The sequence below is a fragment of the Balaenoptera borealis genome (assembly GCF_965194805.1).
Source record: "Balaenoptera borealis genome assembly, chromosome: 4".
Classification (NCBI taxonomy): Eukaryota; Metazoa; Chordata; class Mammalia; order Artiodactyla; family Balaenopteridae; genus Balaenoptera; species Balaenoptera borealis.
In genome coordinates this window covers 36,457,317-36,478,062 of record NC_138861.1, presented here as the reverse complement: position 1 = coordinate 36,478,062, position 20,746 = coordinate 36,457,317, and the positions used below count along the sequence as shown (strand labels likewise).

Below are 20,746 nucleotides of genomic sequence, written 5' to 3'. Positions count from 1 at the left end.
ACCCAACTTCTCTGAGGCATGGAAATGACTTACTTAAGATAATCCAGTCAGAAGCAGCTGTAGAAAAACCACCTACTCCGTCTATACAGCAGCTTTCCCCGGGGACAGATTCCTTCCCTTCCATGAAAAAAGGTAATTCACTCCCCATCCACACCCACACCCAAGTCTCAAGGTCGAAGCCGGGTTAAAACAAAATTAATGTCTCGTGTGTGCGTGTTTTAAATGTTTCAGTAAAATGAACCTCTACCTCTTCACTCCTTAGATCATAGGAATTGCTTACATAACAGGGCACAGGAATTGTGAGGAAGGGAATCTACTTTTCCTCCATAATTGCTAATGATCTTTTCTCATTGTCCCTGGGGATTCCAGTACTTCGAATACTTCCCTGCAACTTCTTAGTTCAAGTCCTGACCTTTGATGCCAAACCAATCCATCACACTTTCCTTCTGGAGCCAAGAGTAGTGGACATTTGTTTTCTGGCCACTCAGCGTCCATACACCCTACTTCCTGTAACTGTGGTTTGGGGAGCCCCAGTGCACTCATCCCTGCTCCCTGTGGCTCCAGGGGCACGCCTACCACCCTCCCCCACACCAAGGGTCACTCCACGAGGTGACCCAGGCCTACGAGCACCGGCACACTCCTCCAAGGCCAAAGGTAAGTAAATGGCCAAACCAAAGGCAATGAAATACAATGAGACCTCGGGGATAACTTCTGAGGAAGAGCCCCTCTTACTTCCCATGCTGGATTTGAGAGGACAAAAAGGTTGGAGCAGTGCCTCCATTTTACTACAATGCCGACGCTGCCATGAAACCACTCCAGTAGGAGGAGGGGCTGGGAAAAGACAGCAGCACAGCCCAGAGAGCTGGCAGAGCTCAGAATCCAGGAAGCCTGAAGTAAACTTACCTCGGACTTTTCAAAGAACAACTAAGTCTCCTTTTTCCTTAAGAGAGAATTTTGCAACCAAAAGAGTCATACCTGCTACTCTGAGCATCATTCCAGAGACCTGTTTCTAGATATCTGTGATATTTATAAGCTCGCTTTTTTTGCACACTAAATGGTTCTCGCATCCGCCAACAAATGTCCCCATTTTGTTGAAGCCGTCTTCGTTAATTCTGTGCAATCTAATGTTACAGCATAAGCATAAGCATAAAGCATAAGCTCTTTACACTTTTACAGAATCTTCTGTAACTTTCTCTCCTTCGTGTTCATTCACTTTTAATTCAGCAACAATTTATTGAGTGCTCAGCACTTGTTCTTAGAAGTCATGAGGTGCACAGCAAAGGGAGCAAGCAACAAAGTGAAAAAGCAACCGACGGAATGGGAGAAAATATTTTCTAACTGTCCGAAAGGGATTAATGTCCAAAATATATAAAGAATTCCTACAACTCAGGAGCAAAAAAACCAATAGCCCAGATAAAAAATAAACTAAATACTTAAATAGACACTTCTCCAAAAAGACATAAAAATGGCCAACAGATACATGTAAGGACTCTCAATGTCACTAATTATCTGGGAAATGCAAATCCAAACCACCATGAGCTATCATCTCACACCTTTCAGGATGGCTATTTTCAAAAAAAAGCAAAAGATGACAAGTGTGGCAAGGACGTAGAGAAATTGGAACCCCTGAAAGCTGGTGGTGGGATTGCAAAATGGTGTTGCCAGAATGGCAAATAGTATGGCATTTCCTCACAAAATTAAAAGTAGAACTACCATATGATCCAGCAACCCCACTTCGAGGTATATATCCAAAAGAATTGAAAATACTATCTCAGAGAAGTATTTGTACACACTCATGTTCATTGCAGCGTGATTCATAATAGCCAAGACATGGGAGCAAACTAAATGCCCATCAACAGATGAATGGATAAAGCAAGTGTGTATACACATGCAGTGGAATATTATTCAGTCTTAAAAAAAGAAAGAAATTCTGGGGAATTCCCTGGCAGTCCAGTGGTTAGGACTCTGCGCTTTCACTGCCGTGGCTGGGTTCAATCCCTGGTCGGGGAACTAAGATCCCACAAACCAAATGGTGTGGCCAAAAAAAAAAAAAAAAAAAACAGAGAGAAGGAAATTCTGCAATATGCAACAACACAACAACACAGATGAACCTTGAGGTTATTATGCTGAGTGAAATAAGCCAGTCACAGAAGGACAAATATTGCATGATTCTACTTATATGAGGTATCTAAAATAGGCAAATGTATAGATGGTAGAATGGTGGTTGCTAGAATCTGGGAGTGGAGGAAGGACAGAAATGGGGAATGACTAACCCATGGGCATAAATTTTCAGTTGAGAAAGATGAGTAACTTCTAGAAACCTGCTGTACAACATTGTACTTATAGTTAATAATACTGTATTAGACACTTAAAAATTCATTGAGGGTAGATCTCATGTTAAGTATTTTTACCACAATAAAATGCAATTGAAGGAGGAGGAGGAGAAGGAGGAGAAGGGGAAGAGGAAGAGGAAGAAGAAAAAAAGAAGAAGAAGAGGAAGAAGAAAAAGAAGAATGAGAAGGAGGGGGAGAAGAAGGAGAAGAAGGGGAAGAAGAAGAAGAAGAAGAAGAAGAAGAAGAAGAAGAAGAAGAAGAAGAAGAAGAAGAAGGAAAAGGAGAAGGAGAAGGAGAAGAGGAGGAAGAGGAAGAAGAAGAAGAAGGGGAGAAGGAGGAGGAGGAGGCGGCATGAGGGATGAAAACCTCAGCTTCAGCAACCATGCATAATTACAGAACAAGGTGGTGTGATCGGGAGAGGGAAATGTACAAGGTGATGGATAGCCCAGAGCAGAGGGCCTGGTTGGAAGAGCTGGGCGCTCCCAGCATGTGTCCAGCTTTTCTAAGATCTTCTGTAAGGTTGGATATTTGATCAAGAAAGCCTTTTCCTTCTTCTTTCATGCTCACTTTTAATTTTCTTTCTGTCTTGGACGATGAAGTGTTTGGAATCAAGAAGGCACAAATTCATTCAACATGGACAAACATTTATGAGCATCAGCTGTGCGCCTGGCACGGTGCTGGGCCCTGGGAACAGAATACCTAGTGTCACACAACTTACATTCTAGTGGGAGATACAGACCACAAACAAGTAAAACATAAATAAATATCTAATATAATGTCAGCTGCTTATAAGAAAAGTAGAGCAGAGTTGAAGGATGGAGATGATGGGCAGGAGTTGAGGTGTGGGGTCTGTGTTAGATGAGGTGATGAGAGAAAGCCTCTCTGAAAAAATGTCATTTTTGCAGAAACATGAATGTAGTTGAGGTTATATGCTGTGTGATTATCCGGGGGAACAGCATTTCAATCAGAGGGAACAGCAAATGCAAAGACCTTGACAAGGATGACTTCTCCATCAGACCCAGTAGACACAGGGACACAATACTTTTAGGGGCCCGTGAAAACGTCTTAATTCCTTTTAAAATCAGAAGGAAAAAATAAACTTTCAGATCAAAGGAACTATTTTAATGTATAACATTATACATTCATCCTTCTGCCAACGCAGCCATAAAATATAATCTGAATGTTTTTTAATGGAAGAACGTGCCCACAAAAGTCATGATGCAACCTTGGGCCCTGAAGAAGGAAACAGCTGGGCTTGTTGGAAGAGAAGCAAGACTATGTGACTAGACATGTCTGAGCGGAGGGAGGGGAACCAGAAGTGAGTTCAGAGAGGTAGGTTAGGTCAATAGGCAGGGAGAGTTTCGAGTCCTGGCTTGAAGTTGGGAGTTGCAGAGTGAATGGCTAAAAGGGAAAGGAGAGGCAAAGCAAAAACTCCAGCACTCAGAATTTTTGACACTTTGTTGAAGTCTGCAATTGCAACATTGAACATTTCTGGCCATTTCAAGCAAGGTGCTCCCATTGACTTTTTAACTTTTCACCAACTTCTTATGGGCTACCAACTCCACCTGCATCTTGAGATCACCCTCTGCTGCATCTAAGCTTGGTATTTTCCTTCTGCCCTTGTACCGGCTTCATTGTGGGGTAGAATAACTTAGAATGACGTTGAAGTACTTTGTGATATTCAAATGCCATAAAGACGTGTCTTGCTGTCATTATAGTGAATAATAAGAAGTAATAATGCCTCCACCCAGGGATGGACTTTGGCTGAGAGACAAATGACCTTTCTTGCTGGCTCGTCTGCCTTGTGTCCGTACCCAGCACATTCAGGAATCTCTCAGCCACAACCAATATTTCAAGAAGGATTTGTCACAGTGTGTTGTGAACCCATAAAGTTTATGACACTGCTTGTAGCTGCTCATTTACTAATACCAGTGATATTTAAAGCTCCTCATAGCGAAGGCCTGGGCCACTTGCTGCCTCGCCCCTGTGCTGTCCTACATCCTGTTGAGACAATTGAGGTCACCTCCCTTCTCTCGTGTGCACACTCACATTGAAAATGACCTAGTGGAACCGGAGCCTGAGCCTGGCCAGCTGGGAACTCCCAGCATCCCCCAGACCTTTCAAGGTCCTTTGCAAAGCGGGCTGTGTGAGCGAGGAAGCCTTTTTTCCGCCTTTCTTCTTAGAAGGAAATACATTGGGATGCCTTAAAGTCTGTGAGGTCAAAAGGGCTCACGGATTTTGTCAGAGTGTCTTTAGAAAGCCACTTTTTATTACATTCTCCTGGATGGGCAAATAGCAAATTAGAAATAATATTTTAAAAGTCGCTGTATTCTAGGGTTAGGGAGGGTTTTACAGGAAGGATGACAATTGGTTTTATTGAGTCCGAAGGGGAGGAGGAGCCCTGTTGGAAATTTCAACTTTTAAACTTGCAAGACTGCCTTTATCTTTCGGTAGTGAATGTGCCAGGAAAGGGGATGGCAAGGTGTAAGGGAAAAAAAAGTTTTGTTTTGGCATCTTTCAGTGTCTCTCCTCTTGGAGACTCATCTGGTTGCTGACGGACACAGCTTCTAGAAAGCAAAGTCCACGGATGACCCAGAAAGCCCCCTTGGGGGTCTTTTTCAACTGCAGGTTAATTTACAGTGGAAATGCAAATCCATCCAAGCTGCAGTTCCAGAATTCAGAAAGAAATTAAAGTATTGCTTATACACGGGCTTTGAAAATGTCTGATCAGGGAATAACAGTCCTGGATGTCTCCTTTTCTCTGCTTCTTCCCTTCGAGGTTAGCCAGCATTTGCGAATAAGTGAGCCAACTTACGAGGCCCAAAAGAAAATGAAATAAAACCTAAAACACTTGAGTCATGTAATCAGAGGCAGCCTCCCAGAGACTGCAGTAGATCAGGGGTGGTAATCTTCCTGCCCCCCCCATCCCCTCCCCTCTCCACCTTTTACACACCCACTACGTTCTGGCCTGGGTGCAGGACCCAGAGAGACTGGAAGGGCTCCAGGGGAAAGTAGCAAAGATGTAAAAAGGGAATCTGGGAAGTACCAGGGCAGCTCTCTGCCAATATTTGGAGAATAGTCATGTAAAAGGGCAGACCTGTGCAGTATGGCTTCAGAGGGCAGAAGAAAGAACAGAGAGTGGAAATGCTAGGTTTCTTTTCACATTTTTTACTGTAGTAGAATGTATACAACATAAAATTTACCATCTGAACCGATTTTAGGTGTACAGTTCAGTGGCATTAAGTACATTCACGTTGTTGTACATATTGTCCTTGATCCATCTCCAGAAATTTTTCATCCTCCCAAATTGAAAGGCTGTACCCACGAAACAATAACTCCCCGTTCTATCCTCCCCACAGTCCCTGGCATTCACTATTCCGTTTTCTGTATCTATGAATTTGATTACTCTAGGAATCCCATATGAGGAGAAGCATACGATATTTACTACCCCTTTGTGTCAGGCTTATTTCACTCAGCATAATGTCTTTAAGGTTCTTCCATGTTGTAGGATGTGTCAGAGTGTCCTTCCTTTTTAAGGCCGAGTAATATGCCATTTGTATGTATACACCGCCATTTAACCATCAGTGCAAATTTGGGCTGTTTCCACTTTTTGGCCACTGTGAATAATGTTGCTATGAACCTGTGTGTACAAATATCTGAGTCTCTGCTTTCAATTGTTCAGTGTATGTACCCAGGAGTGGGATTGCTGGATCAAATGCCAATTCTATATTTAATTATTTGCGGAACCGCCATATTGTTTTCCACAGTGGCTGCGCGTTCACACCAGAGTTCCAATTTCTCCACTTCCTCACCATTACTTATTATTTTGTTTGTTTGATAATAACCATCCTAATGAGTGTGAGGGAAATGCTAGATTTTGACTGACTCTACAAAAGAACTATCTCACAGTAAGTTTTGTCCAGTTAGATAGAGTCTTCCTGATTATTTGGGATGATCAAATCAGAAGTTAGGCTAAGTAAGTTCTAACCCACTCCCCACGTACAGAGTCTATAAATCTGTGATCCACCATGGTATTTGAGGGCCTTATTTATTTTTTGGTCTGATGTACATAAGATAAGAACAATGTATGACTTGCAATGATTTATTGGGGGTTATGTGTATATAAAGGGGAGATTGAATACTGGTGATTCACAGATTTGACCTACGATGTAATTTGTTTGGCATATATGTCCCACTGCTTAGAGATTTCACAACAAAATTTAGATTTCCTGCTTCTCTTAAAAGATGGGAAGACATGTGCGAAAGGGTCCACAGTCCCTGGAGTAGAGAAACAGGAGGTGGCCTCACTGCTCTGTTCAACTGTGTGCTACCCACTCCCCACCCCCAGCCCCTGTTGTTCATTTAGACAACCTCTCAATTATAAATGAACTGTGAATTTAGGTGATTTATGTACTTAAAGAACTTTCAATAAGATACAAGCTCTTTGACCAAAGCATCTGGAATAAGAGATTTTATCACATTTATCATTTTTCCTGAGGTTCATACATTCAATTATTTTGTTTTGCTGATTTTTAAACAAAAGTAACTGGATTAAAACCTAAGGTGTTACCATTAGAGCCTTTTTACTGAAAGGATGGTAACTTGTCATTATATTTGTTTCATGACAGCAGGGACCACGGTTCCTTTATCATACTGTATACCCAAAGCATAGGTGGCCTAGGATGATATTAGCCATTACTCTGCATTCAATGTTATTATTATTAATTATTGCATATGTTTTGCGGCAAGTTGAATGCTTTGTCGAACAGATAACTAACAGAGTGACATAGGTACTTGAAATAGTGTATAATTAAAAGCATTCATTCATTCAGAGCACATGGAGACTGGACTTGTCTTGTGACCTTAGTTCTTTCAAGAATAAGATTCCAACCTAAGACTTGGTTAAACATTATCAAACTTTGTATATGTGGGCTTTGTTTTGTTTGGGTTTGGGAAGGTTTTCTGGTATAACATTCCTTCTCTGAATTCAGAGAAAGTCCAGGTTTATAAAATAAATTTTATTTTTGATATTATATTTTTAGATTTTTTTTGCCTACCTGTTTTAGACAAAAAGAAGTGTTAAAAGGGAAAAGGTAGTCCTCATTCAGAACTATACTTTTTCCATAGGTCTATAACATAGACTTGTAAGTAATCCAATGTGGGTTATGATTTATGTCAGTTGAATGCCAAATAATAGTGGATCATTTATTTTGTTTTGGGCACAATGATGGGGGTGGAAGAGGGAGAATAGGTTGGTTTAAAACAAATCAAATCTTTTATTGAAAACCTCAATAAATGTTTTATAAGTGAAATTTATAACTGAATGAATGCCACAGTGCCTAAAATTCCTGCTATTAAAGTTGCTGCTCTGGGATAAAGCATGGGGAGTCTAGAAAGCAGAGGTAATATATTCAAACTTTTCCTCTAGTAGCCAAAGAAAACGAAAACTCATCCTCCGGGAATCTAGGGATAGAGCCTGAAGAGGTTTCCGGGAAAAATTTCTTTGAGACCTTGCATTTTCACTTAAAGTGCACTTAGAGTTTGGACCTCATAGCATAGTCTGTGCCATCAGGAACAGTTACTGTGCTTAGGGCTTCACACACTGGATTCATTTAAATCCCAAGCCAATGTCCTAGGGTAAGGACAATGCTGTCATTACCCCCACTTTCCAGGAGAAAAACCAAGGCACCTGGTATATCCAAATATATCTTAATAAAAGTATGTTTTAAATTATTTAAAAGTTAAATTACATAACTCTCTGCCAACAAATATTTGAGTGAAAGGAGCATTCCAGAAAGACAGACATGTTTATTCTGTGATATCTTGTACTTTCAGGCTACTTTATGCGTATCCCTATTGGAAAAAAACACAAGTAAAAGCGATTTGTACTGCTGAAGACACTGGCATAGAGTGGGTAATATACTTAACTGTTCAAAATGTTTAAATTTTAAATTCAAAAGAATCTTTAATTATGACAATATATTTTAATAATGCAGACAGTAAAAAAGAAAAAAATGAACAGCTCTCAGTATTCCACTGGCTATCATTTTGGGGGGAATAAAACATGAAGGCACCTTGGGAGGTGGGGGAAAAAAGGAGCAGGTATATTTTGAATGAAGAAAGACTATGGGCTCCACCTGTCAGGAGAGGGTAGGTTTTGGGACTTCTCCGGTAGTCCAGTGGTTAGGACTCTGTGCTTCCACTGCAGGGGGCATGGGTTCAATCCCTGGTCAGGGAACTAAGATTTGGAATGCTCATTGGGTGGCAAAAAAAAAAAAGTAGAGGGTAGGTTTGGTGGGCAGTGCAATAGGTATTCCTGGGCGCTAAAGGGAGCAGCACTGCTGAGAGGGTAAACGGGCACCAAATATGTGGAAGTGGGGGTAGGAGAAAAGACAGAAGGTGTAAGGAATGGGTCCTGGAGAAAAACATCACCCACTTGGCAGTTTTGTTTAGGTCACCCCAAATTTATTCAGAGTGGAACTGAGATGGTCCTAGATCGTGTGGGCCAAAGACTTTCCTTTGGGCAACTGATTCTGCTTGCTTTCTTTTTTTTTTTTCCATCTACTATATTAGTCAGCTGAGGTGGCCATAAAAACATACCATACACCGGATGGCTTCAACAACAATTTATTTTCTCACAGTTCTGGAGGCTGGGAATTCTGAGATGAGGATGCCAGCATGTTCAGGTTCTGGTGAGGACTCTCTTCCTGGCTTGCAGATGGCTGTCATCTTGCTGTGTCCTCACATGGCCTTTCCTGAGAAGGAGAGAGACAGAGAGACAGAGAGACAGAGAGAGAAAATGAGAGCTTTTTGGTGTCTCTTCTTATAAGGGCACTAATCCCATCATGAGTACCCCACCCTCCTGAACTTATATAAATCTAATTACCTTCTAAAGGCACCATCTCCCAATATCATCACATTGGGGGTTAGGGCTTCAACATAGGAACTTCGGGCAGACAAAATTCAGTCCATAGCATTTGCTAATTATGTGCCTAATATTGGGTCAAGGCTTATTATTACCTCTCACGTAGCTTCGTTCCCTGTTCTCAGAGTTCTTGGCTGGCCTGGAGAATTTCTATACTTTAAAGGAAAAAAAAAACTCCTCCTAGTTTCATGGGAAATAACAAAGAAGTGTTAAGTAAAATAAGCCCTGGAGTTCTGCAAACTCTACACTGTCAAGGATAATATCTCTGTTTGCTCACTATGGCATTCCCAGTGGCTTGTGCAGTGTCTGGCACAGAGAAGCGCTCATTAAATATTTGGCGAATGAATGAAAGGAGCTTGGATCAGTCTATGTTCAGGCCGTGAACAAAATTCACCTCAGATGATTCAAATGAAGAGCCTTTAACCAAGGGACTACTTATTGGGGTGTGGGTGAGGTCATGGGAATAAATGAGGGCTGATGAGGCATCCGGAGACTGGCAATGATGGAAGGCCATTACCACGTCTAAGGCTGAAAAAACAAGGGGAGGAAATAGTGTATCCCAAGTCCGGCGATGTCTGAGCTGTGCTCAGAAGCTGTATTCACGGAGGGACAGCGTCACAGCCAGAGACAAGGCATCAAAGCAGGGAGGGGGAACGAAGAAATATCCCTACCCCTCTGCCCTCCTACTCTTTTCCCTCCCACAAGTACCTCCTGTTGGCTGGCCCAGCTGTACATCAAGCCAGCCAGAGAGCTTGGCTGATGCAGTCACTAGAGGTCAGTTCCTAAGGCTCAGAATAGGGCGGGGAGGGAGTAGAATGGAGGAGGCAAAGGTGGAAGAGCCAGAGAAATGTGACCTCGACAAGGCACAGTGAAGTCCACATCCATTTCTGCTTGTCTCCGTTCTGGTTACTTGCAGAGATGACTTTGCTCTCTTTAATAATGTAACAATGGATGTCTACGTGGGAGCTCATACTTGTCTGTCAGGAAACCGGAAGCAACATTTCCTGGAGAGACTACCAGGGCATCTGTTTTGCCCCTTCTCTCCTAGACAAAAAGCCAGAGTCTCTTACGTATAGAATGGATGGACAACAAGGTCCTCCTGTAGAGCACAGGGAACTATATTCAATATCCTAGGATAAACCATAATGGAAAAGAATATAAAAAAGAATGTATATATATGTATAACTGAGTCACTTTGCTGTACAGCAGAAATTAACACAACATCGTAAATCAATTATACTTCAATTAAAAAAAAAAAAAAGCCGGAGTCTCTTGGCCTCTAGGGCATGAGGCCTGACCCATCTGTTCCTTGGGTTTCTGCTGGATTGATGGAGGGAGATAACTGGGGCTGAAGGAGAACACTAGTCATCGAATTATAATGTCCATAACCGCAGGTGAAAGGGGCCTTGAGCAGAGTCTTAACTGGGTGTGCCTCAGTTTCCCCAGCCATTAAGTGGAAAAAGAAGTGGGTCAAAGAGTTGATGTGAAGATGAATTACACAGCCCTTGATATAGTATATCCTTCTCCTCGCCGTATGTCACTGTGTTGATCTAAGACAGAAATACTGCTGGAGAAAACATTTACATTATGCAAAAGGCAAAACAAATCTTCTCATGGACACCCTACAAAAAAAAAAAAGGCCATCAACAACCTAACCTTTCTCTAAAACAACAAACAACCTGGCACAAACAGAGCTTGCACCTCCTGGGGTGCAAATTTCTAGAAGCATGACCTTTGGAAATTCAGTAATTCCTGCGATGCCTGTAGTCTGTTTTTAAGGACATCTTTGCCAGGAGCTGTATGGCAGCCAGTTCCCTGAGTCCCTGGCTTTCCCACAATACAATGTCCCGGTGCAGCTCCTCCGTCAGAGTGTAACTCCACACGAACTTGTTAATCCATTCACCAGAGTCTGTTTACTGAGAGGACACTTGCTGAACCAGTTGGGCTTCAGATGCCAGGACAAGTGTGTGTATTGTGGTTTAGGCTTTCTGTTTCTTCCTGCTGTTTTGAGAAATTAGTAGGTATTTTTTTTGGTCCTGAAGTTCCACTTTCCCCATTGTTCTTGAATGCAACGTGGAGGGGGGATGAGGTTTCAGAAACTGCTGCTGTAAGAGAACCTGTTCTTCCAACGTGAAAGTGACCCTTTGACCTGCCGTTAAGGTGCTGGGTTGGTGACTCATGCTTTCTGCTTTTAGGGTAATAGATTTGCACCGGTACACTGACCTCCTTCCAAAATACCTATGACCCTCACTGAAAGACTTCTGTAAGACAATTAGCCAAGGCCAAGTGTACCACGGGCTAACATTGGAATGGGATCTGAAGTTGGGCTTCATAAGCACTCTTTTCATGGAGGTATAAACATTTGATTTTGAAATGTCTGCAATGTTTCTGCTTAGAAGTGTAATACTTCCTCTCCTCTGCTTTTATTTTGAAGATTTCCAATTTTTTTATCAACAGTATATTCTCAACGGAGTCTATCTCTACGATTTGTGAATTTTTCTTTGTAATTTAAAAAAGTTTCTTGTAGACCCCATAACTACCCTTTATTCATATTTAAAAGAACCTTCCAGAAGCTAGTAAAATAATATCAAACCTATGCTGAGTTTTCCAGGTCCAATATTTAAAGGCACTCAGTTCTCTCATTTTGTATGTTACTAAATCAAACGCTTCTAAGTTCTGGTAGGTTTACTTAAATCCAATAGGATGAACAAATATGCCTTCACATTATCCTATGTTTGAGCTCTAATTTTCTGGAATAGCAGACAGTCACTAGTGAGATTCAGCTAGAACAATCGCCCAACGTCTCAGTCCCTCTAGTTTTTCGTCTGTGAAATACAGGGCTAAACCAAGTGATCTGCAAGGTACCTTCTGGCCATAAAGTTCTGTGATTCTAATTTGAAACTCTATTTTTCCCTCTTTATTAAAAATATTAAAGTACAAGATTAAGTGATGTAAGAGGGGGAGCATATAATAGCTAATTCCCATGGCATTATCATTTGCTGTTTTATATAAAAGTACTTGTAATCCAATGAAAAGGCATAGCCAACTGCTCAATAACCATGAAGACACAGTTGGAGCTCAGGGTAACTTGGTCTTTCCTCTCATGAGATACCTAACTACATAAAGTCTGGCAAAAAAAAAAAAAAAAAAATGGATGGAGGCAGATCGGTGTGACTACAGACCACAGAGATAGGAATCATGGAGGAAAGAGTATAGGGAAATCCACAGAAAGCTTTTTGATTGGTTTCTGTTCCCATTTTATTTGCTGATCACCAGTAGTCATGAATTGGGCTGTGTTATCTTTCTGTTTTTGGTTATCCTTACAGCCACACAACACTATAGTCTAAAGAGGGAGTTGCTTGACCTGTGAGTTGGATAAACAACCTTACCAAGATACCCCGGGTGGGTGTCCCATAGTGGGAGAAGAAGATCGGGAGTAGAATCAACAAAGGGAAAGACAGACATTGTAGAGACACTGAATCAGAGCCAGAGAGGGGCCGTGAGAGAAGCCACAAGGCATGAGGGGTCTTGCAAGAAGAGAGCAGTATGATTTGAGGCAGGTCAGAGGGTGACTGGGTCAGGCAGCAAAGAAGTACATTAAGAGACCAGACAAATCAGTTGGAAAAATGCATGAAAGTGGGAGCAGCTGCTTAGGGGAGTTTTTCATCCATGTAGATAAAAAAAACAAGGCCCAGGGAAGCTACATTGATAGAGATGTTAAGAATCCCAGCAAATGAGGCTTGGGAGACAGGAGCTTAAGACTCATTTGGGGTTCGAGTTTGGAATAAATAAGGAGGGACTGAATGATCCAATCATTACAGCTGACAGGAAGGTAGGGAAACATAGATCATAGAGATTGGAGATCAGGAACTTACCAAATCTAAATACCACTTGTGCTCCGAGATGGTGTTGAGATGAAGAACTATGGGGGAGAAATTTAAGGGAAAGATCCCAAGCACAAGAGTTTGGATGGAAGACCTCCAAAATGCCCAGAAACCTTACCTTCACCAGGTTCTCTGTCAGGTCACAAGCTTGTCCATCCACAACTTTTGAAAGCATGGTTAATCCAAGTTGTGACAAAACTTGCTGATCCCAGCCAGGCCCTGGCCTCCTAAGAACACATGTACAGATGACAGCAAAAGCCTCCCCCCCTCCGTACATGATGGCTGGTCATCGTCACCAGATACTGATTTACAACACGTGAGGTCCAGGCCAGGAGAGATGACAGACCCATATCTCTGCCTTGGGACAGGCACTCATTATTTAAAATGTCAGATGTGGAGGGCTTTGGGGGTTAAGAGCGTCCCTGTTTTAACTCTTGAGGCTAATAGCTCAGGCCCTGGGAAAGAGAGAGAGCTGGTCTTATTGTTCTAAGGGGTCTGAGGTCGGAAGAGGGTTGGGCCCTCTGTTCAGAGGAACTAGCCTCTCCACATGGCTGGACAGCCTGTACCAACAGTCCTTGGTGAATATACTACTTGCCCTCTGTGACAGCTCATTTTATGTGTCAGTATGACTGGGCTAAGGGATACCCAGATAGCTGGTATTATTTCTGGGTGTGTTTGTAAGGGTGTTTCCAGAAGAGATGAGCATCTGAATCCATAGGCTGAGTAGAGAAGACTGTTCTCACCAGTGAAGGTGGGCATTGTCCAATCCACAGAGGGCCCGAATAGAACAAAAAGGTGGAGGAAGGGCAAATTCACTCTCTCCTTGAACTCTCCTCTTCTCCTGACCTTGGACACTGGAGCTCCTGGTTCTCGGGCTTCTGGACTCAGACCAGGACTTACGCCATTGGCTCCCCCCCGCCACCAATTCTCAGGCCTTTTGACTTGGACTGAACTACACTCTTGGCTTTCCTGGTTCTCTGTCTGACAGTTGGCAGGTCATGGGACTTCTTGGCCTCCATACCCTCATGAGCCAATCCTTATAGTAAATAAGTAAATAAATGAATGAATGAATGAATAATATTTATTTCTCTGAAGAACCCTGAGTAATACATCCTCTCTGCATCTCATAAGGAATCTCATCAAAGAAGCCAATCTTGGGACACACAAAACCAACTCTCAGTTCCTGGAGATAAGTGGGCTTCATTTTTTGAGAAGTGTACCAATATTTACAATTGGATTTCGAGACTAGTAAAACATCCACCGAAGTTCTTTTTTCTCTTTAATTGTATCTCAATTGATTTCTAGGGCAGTGTTTCTCAAGCTTTTTGGAATCAGGACTCCTTATACTCTTAAAATTATTGAGGTCCCCAAAGAACTTTTGTTTATGTGGGTTATGACTTGATATTTACTACATTACACATTACAACTGTGGAATTTCTAAAATATTTATTTATTAATTCCTATATAAATAACAATAATGAATACAAGTTAACACATTTTTATGAAAAATAATTATATTTTTCAAAACAAAAAATTTAGTGAAAAGAGTGGCATTGGGTTACATTTCTGCAAATCTCTACAATGTCTGGCTTACTAGAAGACAAGCTGGATTCTCATACCTGCTTCTGCTTTCAATCTGTTGTGATATGTTGCTTTGGTTAAAGACATAAGTAAAGAAAATCAAGCCTCACACAGATATGTAGCTGGAAGAAGGGAGGAACATTTTAGTAGCCTTTTCAGATAATTGTAGATATTTTTCTTTGACATACCACCAAAACTTGGTGAGTGCTAATTTCTTAAAAGTTACTGACTGTGGAATTTGAGACCATGTCAATGACTTTTTACACTCTTACATTAAAATCCACTGGTTTATCTTGTACTTTAAGTAGATCTTTACTACAGCATGATCTTGTAACATCATGTATTGGTCATTTGGCAAATATTGCACTCCACAGTTCTTCCAAAACGTTGGCACAATATCAAAAAGTCACATTCATTAATATCACTATGAATCTCATCAGAAACATATGTAAGTATCAGGAAGCTGTTAAAGTCACAGTGATGGATACAAGTTATCTAAAATTCTAATTTTCACTTCTAACTACAAATATTATCATTGCCAAAAAATACCACGAATTGTTTTCTTTGAAGTTACAGGCTCACTTCATTCATTTTTGGAGAAATACCCAAGTCTGAATAATCATAGTTTGCGTGTCAGTCTTTCTTTCAAGTAAAAATAATATTCCATGGAAAAAGCAGCTATATCAAACCATCTCACGAGCGATTTTCCTTGAGATAACGATGTACTTCAGTATGCAGCAGAAGTACTTTCTATGTACCTAACATTTTGCCACAAAGAATATTTAAAAGTCTTGCACTCAAGGGTCGAGATTTAATAAAATTAATAATTTTTACTGCTCCATCAAGGACGTCTTTAAATGAACCTTTCTTTGTTTCTTTAAGCGAAGATGAGAATGACTACTAATACTTTTTTGGTGCCATTGCCTTGATCTGAGCTGCTAAGGTGCCGCCATTTTATTCCCATTGCTTTTAATCATCAGTGCAGTGTCAACACAGATAAAAGAGCAAATAATATTTTGAAAAGAGTTTTGACCTCAGGGACCCCTCTAGAGCCCACACGATTCTAGGGGGGGCGGTGCTCCTCTACCACCCTTAGTAGTACTTGGGAAAGGATAGAATTACTCCTGTGAGAGTGAGGGTTTATGACACATTGTCTTAGAATATATAATTTTGAGAAAATCTATCTTAATCTTACATTTGAGAGGTGACAGAGATGGAGGTGGAGAGAGTACTATAATTATTAAGATAAAATATGCTTCCAAAAACTTGGGCCATGGGGGTGAATCAAATAGAATATTCCAAAATAATGACTACGGTCAACAGTAATCCAAATTCATGGGTACGTGCATCCAAGAGGCACGCATTCCCCAAATAATTTATCCACTCGATTTTGAAATCCATTGTAGCAACCTCCAGCTATTTACCTTCCTAATATTTTAGGTTCGTCTAACATTAAAATTAGCTTGTGTTCCATAAACATCTAGGCATTGAGGGTGAGATGCCAGTGCCCTTGAAGAGTGCTTTGTAGCAGAGAGAGATACTAAGCTGAGATTGAAACAGAAGTTGTTCTGTCCTTATTTCCATTTTCTATTGTTGTGTACTACCTCAAATAATTTTTGGAAAGAGGTAGAGGTATGAACAAATTCAATTAAAAATGCTTTTGGCTGTTGATAGAACACCTATATAATTAAACGTTGACAGCATTTGCCTGCGTGCCTTTAAAAGGTTGCAGGAAACGTACTCTACTTTGAAGAAAGGCTTAAAGTGTGTTTTCAATTACAGTGTACTAAGCACTGGAAAGAGTCAGCAATTCAGGAAAAGGTAGTGGTGTATCTGTGCCAAGTAATAGCCCCGCATATCCCAGCTAAAGGCTCTGAGGGAGCGATGGTGAAGTGTTGTGGCCGTTCTGTTGACCTTGTATTAGGTTTAAAGATGCTACACACTCAGGGCAATGACTCTGTTTAGAACGGTAGGCTCTGATTTATCATTCATATACTAACTTCACGTCCAATGCTACTGACAGTAGTCAAAATCATGGCACCAGTTGAGTTTGATCTGAGTTGGAAGATAGTTCTATTTCAAATTGGAACTCGGGGAAACTTAACTACCAGTTTACTTAAGACAATATTCAAGGAAGAGTTTGTTTAAGCGTGATGTTCCATTTCAAACTTGACTGCTCTCTGTTTGGTTTTAGATTGAATCCAAGCAGGTGTTTCAAAACCTGCGTCAGATAGCATTACCTGTCACTGGGAAGCTAGATCTTTCAGGGGAGGTGGCAGAGAGGGTTTCATCCTGAGATTTCACTATCCATGAAAAACATCTTTTGGGAGATATAACACTCTTTAAGCTTCTCCAATGAAAGTGTGCAATGTGAAAGCTTATTGTTATTTTTGAAGGGGGTGTGTAGGGATTTAACTCCCATGACTGTCTTGAACACCACTCCAGTTGTGAGAATTCAGTCAGAACCTCAAAGAGGCATTAGCTACCCGTGTAAGCATATGGAGTGTCATTTTAATGTTCTGTATCTTTGCCGTGCCTCCACCTTCTTTGATGAAAAAGTCTATTTTAAAATTTGTAAGAAAATATTTAACATAATAAGATGATGAGTCAGAGGTTTGAAAAAGCTAAAAAGGGAAGATGTAGTTAAATAATGCACCTTTTTTATTTTTTAGCTACATCTGACTCACGACATATAATGTATTCGGCTAAGTTCAAAGTTTTCTCTTACAAAGAGAGTTTTATGAAACAACTCTTCTTCAGACTGTTTTTTACTTCAATTATAGTAGGAGGTTTTGGAGTTTAAATCATTAACAGCCTCTGAGTGAACTTTTATCCAAATGACTGCAAGTCGCAAAGAGAACAGTCCTCTTTCACCAAGTACCTTTTGTGCTGGAGTGAGACCCGTCCTTTTCTATTTTTCCCCTTTATGTCTCTCTTTGAAGAAAGATGTGTGATTTGTAAAGTAATGAAAGTATGTATCAGTTAATGAAAACTGCTATATTGAGCTCACAATGCAAACTGGAATTGCTTCAGGGTAAGCTTCACATACCTGCAATAAGCAGGGAAAAAAGTAAATTTTAGAAGTCAAGATTGCTGTAGGAGTATCATGTAGCAGTTAAATCAACCATCAGGGGTGACCTAATCTTATTTTTCCTCCTTTGTCAAGGAGCTGTAATTTTCATTTAGGCAGCCTTTTCCAGTTTTAACTCCACTGGACACTCCAAAACGGGGCACTTATTCCATCAACCTAGTTATTGATTTCACCATATGTTATTTTATTTTATTTTATTTTTTGTTATTTTTATTGTAATGTTTTTGGAGAGTGCGTGGGAGACTGTCACCTCCACAGACTTAAGGTGAATGGGTGAGAGAGTAATTCTCTGAGTGCCAAAACCCTGAAGAATTTATGTAGTTTAATCAACAAAAGAAAGTTAAGAGAGAAACCTATTTTCTCTCGAAAAATCAGTAAGAATAATGAAATAATCGTTGTTTCAAGAGTGGGAAAAACTTTTTTTCCCCCTAGATCTGGCGAATAGCGGGATAAATTTGAAGAAGTCCATCCCACCCCCGCACGCGCGCCCCCCATTCTTTCCAGACAGAGCGGTTGCAAATCCCAGCCTGAGTCCGCCCTGGGAGCCTTAGGGCACCTTCCTCTTTGCTCTGTGTGTGTGTGTGTGTGTGTGTGTGTGTGTGTGTGTGTGTGTGTGAGTGTGTGTGTGTGTGTGTGTGTCTAGCTCTCGCTCTTTCCTTCAGTCTGTGCCTCTGTGTGTGTGTGACAGAGAGAGAGAGAGAGAGCGCGAGAGGAGAGAGAGAGAGAGCGAGAAAGAGAGCGAGAGAGAGAGAGAGCAAGAGAGCGAGCTGTGAGCTGTGCTGCCGCCGCCGCTGCCCTTTGATCCCGACATTAGTGTTAGGGGCTCGGAGACACAGAGCGCGGCCATAGACACCGACGCACCGGCACTCATTTATTTATACCTCCCATCACACACGCGAGCATAGGACACACACACACTCACACCTATTAGATCCGTTTCCATTGAAGAATATTACGCTCGGGGACAAGCCAGGTGCACGACCAAAAAATTAAAAAAAAAAAAAAAAAGGAAAAAAAAAAAAGAAAGGAAAGAAAAGAAGAAAACCCCTCTTCTGGCTCCAGGAAACAAGCTTCAACCCATTGCACACACCGGAGAGAAGGGGTTTCCCCCTGCCCGCCCGCGCGCCCCCCAACTACCTCCCCTCTCCTGCCAGTGTCTGCCTCTCTGCCCCCACGGGGGTTTATTTGATCTCACATTAACCAAGGAGGAGAATGTGAGAAAAGGGGGAAAATGCCCAGGAGGAAGCAGGAGCAGCCCAAGCGCCTTCCCTCACGTAAGTCATCCCTTCTCCACCTCCTCTCGTGCCATTTTCTCGCCCTCCCTCTCCTCTTTCCCCTCCGCAGCCTCCTCCGTTGTTTTCTGCATTAGTTTAGGGTTACAGAGGTGAAACTGACAAAGACACAGCCCGGGTTACTCCTCGTTTAGGTCTGTGCTGAGGCAGCCATGTTGGTGATGATCAGCCCCGTGCCCTTTCTATTCTCTCTCTCTTTTTCTTTCTTTCTCTCACTCCCCCCCCCCCTTTTTTTTCCTTGAGATCGGGCTTTTTTCCCTTTTCCCTCCCCCTCCCCCTCCTCACTCCGGGTTGCTGGGGGGAGGGGGCAAAAGAAGGGAGGAGGGGAGTAGTGTGGATGCCGGGGTTTTTTTAATCGGGGGTGGAGGGGAGGTGGGAGAGGTTGGAATCTTTTTAAACAAGAAATTCCTTGCGGATCCCGGTGCCTGAGGGTGCGGGGGTCGGGGCGCGCGGAGGGCTGGGGGCCGTGACATGGCGTTTGGGGGTGTCGGGGCGAGGGCGCGCGGCCGCCTGCCGAGTACGGGATCCAGGGAGAGGTCCGTCTCCGGCTAAAGGTTGCGCCGGGGCTGGTCGGGCCCGGAGCCGCCGGCGGCAGCGGCGGCGGCAGGAGCAGGAGGCGGAGGTGGAGGAGGCGGCGGCGGAGGAGGGGAGTCGGGGGCGGGCGAGGCGGGAGCGGCTGGGAGGGTGTGGGGGCACCGCACACAAACACACGGGTACACACGCGCCGCCGGGCGGCTGCTCCCGGGGCGCCGGGGCGAGGGGGCGCGCCGGGGCGCGGGGGACGCGGGGCGGCCGGGCTGGGGGCGAGGCCCGGCAGCGGCGGGCGGATGTGGGGTGCGGGAGCTGCGCCGAGGCGGAGGCAGGAGGCAGGGCGGCTCGCGGCGCGCGAGGTCCCTGCAGAGCCGAGGGGAGGGAGGAGCAGGGCTCCTGGCCGCAATAAAATGAGGGGTCAGTCGGAGCAGACGGAGCCGGGCGAGACTCGGGCTCTCAGACCCCCCTCCCCGGCGAGCCTGAGCAGAGTCCAGGACTAAAGTGCATCACAGCCCTCCCCGGCTGCAGCCACACACCAACTGGAGACACACACCGCCGGCACGGCCCGGTCCCCTTCCCCTCCTCCACCCGCGCCCCTGGTCCCTCTCCGCCCTCCCTCCGGCTTTTCTTTGCGAGACTCTTAACTTTTCCCCCACTCCCTCTCCAGCTCACACCGCCCCCCACCCCAATCTTTCTCCGCTTTGAGTGTTCCGAGATGCTGCTAAAGCTAAAAGTGAAGGAGAAAGAAGCAACTAAAAATATCCCCCGGGGCCGCCCGGCTCCTTGAATGCAGGGAGGAGGGGGCAGGGGAGAAGGCGTGGGGCGGGGTGACGGGGAGGAGGGGACGCCGGAGGCGCCGGAGGGAGGGGTCGGGGGAGACGGAGGGTCAATTTCTCTTCGCTCCCCCCGCACTGCTCCTCTCTCCCGGCGGTTTGGCGCTGCTTGGAGCCCAATCCTGCAAAACCCGGGCTGGGGGCGGGAGCGGAGCCGGAGCGCCCGCCCGCCCGGGTGTCAGGCCGACGTGGTCGGTCACCTGAAGTTCACGGAGGGTGGGGGAAGGGTTAAGGTTATGGTGTCTCGGGCTGGGGTTGTGTGTGAGCGTGTGCGTT

The 20,746-nt window shown here is 43.4% G+C and overlaps 1 protein-coding gene across 4 annotated transcripts in view; it reads left to right on the top strand.

The window, feature by feature from the left end:
• The first annotated feature begins 211 nt into the window (after positions 1-211).
• The window catches only part of ZNF827 (zinc finger protein 827), a 195,195-nt gene continuing 174,660 nt past the window's right edge, over positions 212-20,746 (top strand). For all 4 annotated transcript variants that reach the window (XM_082388956.1, XM_082388955.1, XM_082388957.1 and 1 more), the window contains exon 1: positions 212-19,088. In XM_082388956.1, coding sequence (XP_082245082.1) covers positions 19,046-19,088 — 43 coding nt within the window. In that variant the 5' untranslated portion in view covers positions 212-19,045. The remainder of the gene's footprint in view (positions 19,089-20,746) is intronic.